General features: G+C 36.0%; 1 protein-coding gene across 1 annotated transcript in view; it reads right to left on the reverse strand.

Annotated features, from left to right (window-relative positions):
- Positions 1-4721: 4721 nt before the first annotated feature.
- The window catches only part of LOC108680299 (ribonuclease kappa-B), a 5074-nt gene continuing 1400 nt past the window's right edge, over positions 4722-8395 (reverse strand). Inside the window, exon 3 of the mRNA XM_018169100.2 lies at positions 4722-5736. Within this exon, the coding sequence (XP_018024589.1) occupies positions 5647-5736 (90 nt within the window). The 3' untranslated portion in view covers positions 4722-5646. The remainder of the gene's footprint in view (positions 5737-8395) is intronic.

Consider the following 8395-nt stretch of genomic DNA (forward strand, 5'->3'; position numbering starts at 1 on the left):
TAGGGTGTTTTTTTTTTAATTATATGTTTTTTGGGGTGTAGATTACGAATCTGAAATCCATTTTTGGCGGTCAGCATCGGAAAACCGATTTTTTTCCGACCCAAAAATTGCGCTAAAAATGCCTAACCCGTTGCACTGCAACGGGTAAAGAAGACGAAAATGTTACCCGTTGCACTGCAACGGGTAACATTTTCGTCTTCTTTGTCCATAAATCTGGAGATACATTGCCACATCGAGAGATCACAAAGCCAAAAATGGATTTCAGATTCGTAATCTACACCCCAAAAAACATATAATTAAAAAAAAAACACCCTTTTTTTTGGATGTAGTTAATCTGCAATAATACCAGGTTACTTAATGGTCTACTTATAGGACTCAAAGATGAACTTGAGGGAGAGTCTAAAAAATTCTCTGCTTTGCCACTATGTAACCGAGTATCATCGATACCAGCAATTCCAGCTTCATTATCACACATAATAGCTATATTGATTGGAATTTCAAGTAGATACCTATGAAATTGTAAATGAACTGATTCTTAAAAATCTCTAGTTTGCACTATTCAATTGTTCCTTGATCTTGAAGAAGTTGAATTTGCCAGTACTTGAGAAATTAAGATTAAGAAGTTGGCCGTTGGTAACTTGGTACTGGCCCTACACCTAGCCGCCCTAGGGCCTCCTGGGAAGCAGCCTAGCCAACTTGTCTAAGGTCACATCACAATGATCACAACTGGAAGTTTTTTTTTTATTAATTTTAATTTAAGGCTCCTAGTATGTGGGTTGGATACTTATTCCAACTGATTATCACTAAATGACGAACGAAGCGTGTGCTAGTCGCTAGACAGCTAGAATAGAGAGAGAGCGTCGATAAAGTAGAAGGTAGGAGCTGTGCGCTAATTAGAGCTGTGCGCTAGCCACTATGAACTCACTACCGTACCCGACTACCCGTATGTCTACTCACTCTACTGCCTACCTACTCCATGCTACTTGGGCAACAAAAATGAAAAAAAAAATCATTTTCGAAAATGGTCAAAATGGATCAATCAACACTATTGAATAATTCGAAATTGAATGTAATTAGAATGATTTTTCGGTACATCGATACGATTTTTGGTATTATAGACACCTAAAACCACATATAATTAACTAATGTTTTGCTGGATTGAGTAACTAAATCATCCAGTCCAAGATCTCGCTACGCTTAAACCACGTATTTTTATTCATGGTTCAACCATGCTCATATTAATTAGAAAAGATTCCAGTTAATAGGGCAGGTTAACCAACAAATAAATACGTCAGAATTTGCCTTACAGTAGTTCGTGTTCGGCTAGAAAAGTCAACCTTGATTGCAGGCTACTAGAAATGACAAACGGCCCAAACCGGAAAATTGGCTGCAAAAATGCTCTTCTGGCATCACGATTTCTTATCAATGTCTTCCGCAGATATGACATCTGCAATAAGTAATTCGGCTTAATCTCGATGCAATACTTTAATCTGCGTTCTCCTGGTCACAGATACTTTAATGTATAGTTCAACCATGCTTTAATGTGTTAGTAGTTCGAAAATTCGTTTAGTACGACATTATAAATTTTCAGTATTAGTATCAACACAAATGAATTAGGGGCTGACTTTATATATTGAATAAATTTTTACTATGAACATGGCTAAATTTCAAACAAATCAGTAGGACTGCTGTCCAATTTTATTATGCGTGTCTGTAGAAGAACCGTTTCTGCATACTAGAAATGAAAAAAACTGGCTAAATTTATGTACAATACTTTAAAATTAATCTGTTATGCCCTGGGTAGGCCCATGTCTCGTGTAACACACACTTGCGTACTAATAACGACACTTACGTTCTCATTTGCTCTCTCAAGTTCCAAATGTACATCTTTCGCGCCTAACATTCATCCTCCATTATTTTCAGTCTTACTTTATATCTCAATGCTGCTTTCAAACGATAGATTTCCTCTGATGAGGGCAAAGTTAACGTTCTTTATCAGTTTTTCTAGCAATGTGTTCACAGATGAGGTCCAGTGTTTAAAGTTCAGAGTACCAAGATTGGAGCAGAGAAGCGCGGGTTCGATCCCAGCTCTGTGCGCCAGTTTATGGTCAGAATCGGTGAGGCGACCGGACGGTTAAGCAAAAGATAATGTGAAGTAGTGAGTTGCGAGTTCGAGCCTGCCACAAGCTGTGGATGTTCTGCGATGTTAAGAATCGGCGACAAGCCTACGGCCTAATGAACGCTGATACCGCTGTATATTAGTATATATTATATTATAAACAGCATTCCAGCCAGCGAGGAGCGCCTAGTATGCTCGAAGTTAATTATTCATAGCAGATTACCTTTATCTATTAATAAAAAATCTCCGTTAAATATTATTACCACGTCCTACGAGACTATATGAGTGATGTGTGTCAGTGAAGACGGATTAACAGGTTTTGAAGTACACGAGGAAGTAGTTCTCAAGCGTCTGGTCGCTCTAAATCCCAACAAGTCATGTTCACCAGACGGCTTCAACCCTAGATTGCTCAAAGAATTAGCAACCGTGCTGACCGGCCCTTTGACAGCGTTCTTTCAAAAAATCTTGAACGAAGGGACTTTGCCTACCGATTGGAAAGAAGCTCAAGTAACACATTGTTCAAAAAGGCGACAAGAGTAGCCCCAGTAACTCCCGCCCTGTCAGTCTGACAAGTGTTGTTTGGAAGGTAATGGAATCTGTTATGAGAGATAGGATTATCGATCACTCGACTGTTAACCATCTCCTACCAGACTGTCAACACGGCTTTATTGCCAGTAGATCCTGCACCACTAACCTCTTGTCAACGATTGGATTCGCCTGCTGGACGAAAGAGAGCCAGTGGATGCATTGTGCCTCGATTTTGCAAAGCATTTTTCCTTGTTTCGCATGAGCGGCTGTTGCGTAAAGTGAAGGCTTTGGGAATTGAGGGAAACGTACTCCAATGAATCAGAAATTTTCTAGTAGGTAGACGACAGCGTGTTATTATTAACTGAACGGTATCGGACTGGGCAACAGTGCGCAGTGACGTGCCGCAAGGAAGCGTTCTTGGGCATGTTTTGTTCGTTGTCTTTATAAAAGATCTGCCAGACGTAGTGTCAAGCGTGTGCTCCATGTATGCCGATGACACAAAAGTTTGTAGGACATTTAAGAATGCGGCAAATAAAGTGTGATAGCAGGATGATCTAGATCAGGGGTCACCAAACTACGGCCCGCGGGCCGAATCCGGCCCGCGACGTCAGTTCATCAGGCCCGTCGACGGTACTTTAATTTGCTTGATAAAACGGTTGGAACACGAGATGTGATACAATTTACATTTTATGCTTATAATACTAGGAATTCTTCACGCGTGCGGGGACCTCCTGATCGCTATGTGCCTTAAATTTACTAGTTTCAATTATTGTATCTAAGTATTCTTGTATTGTATTTCTTCTTGGAAGCAGAAAACTTCACTCATTTTCACTGTTTCGTAAAGTTTTGCGCTTCAATCGCTGAAGATGGCAACTTCAATTTTCCAAAAAAGATTATTTGTGACTTGAAGAAGCCTTTTTTGACAGATTTTCAGATCTCGACAGAACTGGGAGTGACATTCTTCTGTTCCAAAATCCGTTTGATGGTAACCTTGATGATTTACCAGTTGAATTACAGTTGGAGCTCATTGATTTGCAAGCAAATGACTTGTTGAAAGAGAAGCACAGAGAAGAAAAACTTGTCAAATTTTACTGCTGCTTTATACCTGATCATGAGTTTCCAAAATTGAAGAAATTTGCTGCTGTTATGGCATCAGTGTTTGGAACAACTTATGCCTGTGAGCAAATATTTTCAAAAATGAAGTATGTGAAGTCAACACGTCGAACAAGATTGACTGATGAACATTTGAAAGCAATTCTCTTGATTGGATGCAGCAATTACAAACCAAACATTGATGATATTAACGTCAGTTATGGAAAGATCGGGTTCCACAGGCCGGATCCCTTGTGAATCAAGTCACGAAAAATTCAAGAATCGGCAACAGGCCATAGGCCTATTTCTTCAGTGCCGACACTTCTATTCTATTCTATATCTTGAAAGCAAAACGTCAGTTTCGCAAAGCTCACTAACCTTTTTCGCTGTTTAGTTTGTAAGATTCGGATATGTGCACACTAGGCCTGATGTAACTATCTTTTTGCTTAAGTCGCTTTCTTTGAAAATTTTTTAGTAAATAAAATGTTGGTTGTTTTTGTTGTTTATTGATTAACATGGAATTCTAACTTAGTTTTTCGTTTTTTTTTTTTCAAAAACTTTCGTTCTGGCTTGCAAGTATTGAACAGAATGATTATGCGGCCCGCGCTCGTCATTCCTTCAGTTATCCGGCCCACTGTGAAAAAAGTTTGGTGACCCCTGATCTAGATAGTTTAGTTAACTGGGCTGATACGTAACAGCTGCGTTTTAATGCTAACAAGTATAAAGTGCTTCACCTCGGGAACAACAATTAACAGCAAGATTACAGTATGAGAAGACATGGTTGCAATAAGAGAGTAATGATTGAAAATTCTAGCTTGGAAAAATATTTGGTAGTTTATGATTATGTCGACAAGGAGCTGAAGGAGCCAACATCTCTATGATATGATATCACAAAGGTCAATCAAGAGCCATGATGCAAGCTTTCTTACCATAAAAATATCTCAACGTGATTTAGTGAAGGCAGTTGCAATGGAATCTCATAGCTATTTTCAAATATATACTCTGTAAAACAATACATACAGGATATCAATACACTTTACACATAAATAAAGAAGTCTTGTGATCCAGTTGCCCCATATACCTAACATAATATCTATTCACGTTTAGCATACAGAAGATTACATGCCAAATGAATTGTACGAGCGGAAGTGGCAATGTTTTTACAGGGGCTGTAACTTTCAAGAGGAGAATGTAAAGTGACAGTTTACTTTTTTACACTAATAGTGACTAGGATGGCAAAGATTTTCTTTGAGAAGATAGGGAATAAAATTTGGGCTGTAGCGATGCTACTCAATATTTCTACTGTTAAGTTAGACAATAATAATGTGAAGATGCGGACATTTCTGAGCAACTACTAAGTGGAGCAACATAGCATGATGATTCTCTTGCTCGCAAATCAGATCTCCTACATGCACCATGGGACCAAGCAAAGAAATTTGCTGGGCTGGGAGAGTTGCATTCAACTCCATAATGCTCAACTCTATGCAGAGTGAGTATGCATACGTCTATTTACTCCAACTGTCTTCCAAGTGGCACCAATAATAGTTGTAAATGCCTCAATTAAACGGAATAAGAACAATCAGCTTGAAGAATGATGGCATTACTCTTCTCTTTAGCGTCCATTATGTGATGCACAAATAGAAATTATGTTGCTATAATTTACATAAATAAATTGAGTGATATAAACTAGAACAGTGGAATGAAAACGTATAGGAATACACAATTATGCTAGCTGTATGCACAAGAAAATTTAGTCCAGAAAACATGGGAATGAGAGGCAAGATTCATTCCAGGCTTGCAATGACTTGTCTCCTAAGTATTGGTAAAGGACATCCTAAGAGCAGACCGAGGCAGGCAACTCTCAGCACCATTCTCTAGGACAATCATCGGCCGTGTACAAGTGGCATTTATTTCTTGAAGTTAAGCCACATCTGCCATCCGGAGAGCACAAACGTTCCTCCATACAGGGCCGTTGCGATCCAGCAGTTGAGGGCAATCTGGAAATCAAGAATTTCTAAATCAACATCACATCATACTAGACATCCAAGGCTTAGTAAGTCATTTGTGGACATTCAAAGAGTTACAAGTCTTTTATTAATACATCAATCAGGTCATATTCAGTTTCAGAAATGATTATGGTACCAAGATAACGACTGATATTGCACTATTTGATATGAAGCCATTAGTGGACATCTATTTTACTGCTTGTAGTTACTGAAGATGTCACCACTTTTATAATAAGACAACGTTTTATGTTAAAAATTATTATAATTAAAATGACTATTTTGATAATTATACATAATATTATTGTAATTAAGTTAATGAAGTTAATAGACATCACAGGAAATAGATTCTGTAAGGGATCATAGATTCTATTTTATCTCAATAAATATTAATGTGACCCATTATTGTAGTACCGTATCATTGTTCTTAATGCATGCATTTCATCAATACAATCTGTGTGTCAAAGTTCATGTGTAACTCAATAAGGTGAAAAATCTAGAAGAAGCAAGCAAGAGCTGAAGCAATTGATTCTGGATATAACAAGGTCAACAAAAAATAGTTGAGCAGGAAATTAGGAGATTTGTCTTGAATTGATTATTATTGATTTGTCTTGAAGACCTTTATTGTTAATCAGTAAAAGTAGGGATTAAATGATCTTAATAGTTTCATAGCTAACTATCTAACAGAAAATCCAAGTGGAAATGTTGGTTGAAATGTGGTGACCCACAACTTAACCCCTTCACCAGCAGATGGTGGTACATGTTTTTTACAAAATGTCTCTTTCTTTTCAATCACCCAAAAAGCAGACTTGTCTATAACTTCACCTTTACAACCAGCTACATATATACTTGCATATACTTGTTGATTTAACCTTTGTATTTGTAAGCCATTATCATCTTGTTCAGACTTTTTCTCATAACAACATTAAAAATACTAGAAAAAAAAATTTTGAAAAAGTCAGACTAATTGACATTTTTTAATTAATTTTAAGGCCAAAAAACCTACAAGGAACAAATTTGTCAACATATTATTTCACTCAGACTCATTAAAAAAGTCTTATCAATGTACAAGAGATGAATGCATAAAATATGCACAATAGTTCTTAATGCTGTATATACAGCTGAAGGACCGTCACACATTTAAAAAGTTATCAATTCAAAACTGAAAAAAAATTTCCAAATATTCAATCTGAATAGAAAAACCAAGTGGAGGAAAATAATTTCAATTTTAAGACTCACCTCAATCAACCTGAATCCATGGGGAGCTAGATAAACAATACAAGTGAACACAACAGTTTTGATGCCAATATTGTTTGCAATGACACCTCTTATTACATAAACAGCTTTATTGAGGCTACCTGTAAAAATACACACTCCAATGCCACCAACAGACTGTGTTCCAATTAATTGAAATTTATTTAATAATTTGTTCAAATTAATAGAACCATTACTTTTAATGAGCATCGGCAAGTATGCAGTCTTACAACTTGGAACATAGAACTCACTAGATATCAATGTTGTAGGTTGAATGAGGAAAGAAATGCTTGATGTCAATATTTACTTTGTACCATAAATTGGATTTGAGACAAGAATCAGAGACTGGAAATGTTCTTGTGAAAGTGCAAAGTATCTTAAGGTTGCTAATGGGATTATAAATGTGAGCTGGATAAAGGAAATTTGTTTCTATTTGATGGAAATTGCCACTGAGATGATGCAAAACATTATCAATTTGCCAACTATTCAAAATATCAAAAGCCAATAACAGATCAAGTTTAACTTGATTTACAATTATATTGCCAAGAGCAGGGTTGTATCAGTTAAATATTGCTTTTACAGTCATAAATGCAATTGATATCAATTTAAGCTTTACAAAAAAATTAAAAATGAAAAAGTTAAATTGATAGACTACCAGTAATAAAGTTGCTCAAAAGTTATTTAAAATAAAGTATTTGTCAAATCTGACTCAGATAAATAAAAATTCCAATATTGGTTGAAAAAAATCTAGCAACTCAACATGATAATTATTTCAGTGCATTGGAAAGTTAGAGAAGGTTTTTAATGAAGTGAGAGACAAATAGATTTTGTGTTTGATGATTGAAAGAAAATGTACAAATCATTTATTTGCATTTGAATACATCAATATCTACACTTGGAGACAGTGTGGCATTATGACAATGGCATTAATGTGGCCTAATTTCTGATAAAATTAAACCTATCATTACATTTATACTCTAGTGATAATTATTGAATTTGGCAATGCACAGTAAGTCTCACAACCTTCAGTCACAATTGTTAGCTCAGATAAATATTCCATTTAATCTCATACATAATTGATTTAAAATTTAATTAAAAGCTAACAAGTGTTAAGTTCAAGATAATAGTTATTAAGTCACTGCATGCAGCTGCAGTCACATCATTGTCAGAAAATTTTAGGCCTTCCTCTCAGATCTAAACCCAAAACATTTGAATCATTAATGAATCTACAGTGGGGGGAAATAAGTATTCGTACACTTGAAAAATCGTATTTTAATGTATGTAAGTAAACAAACTTAACAGGAAAAGTGATTTAAATTATGTATAGAGACGCATAGTATTCAAAAATACTATCAAAAGAAATTAAATCTCAATGCAACAAAAAACAATGCAACATGTT

The sequence above is a fragment of the Hyalella azteca genome, unplaced genomic scaffold, assembly GCF_000764305.2.
Source record: "Hyalella azteca isolate HAZT.00-mixed unplaced genomic scaffold, Hazt_2.0.2 contig5828, whole genome shotgun sequence".
Lineage (NCBI taxonomy): Eukaryota > Metazoa > Arthropoda > Malacostraca > Amphipoda > Hyalellidae > Hyalella > Hyalella azteca.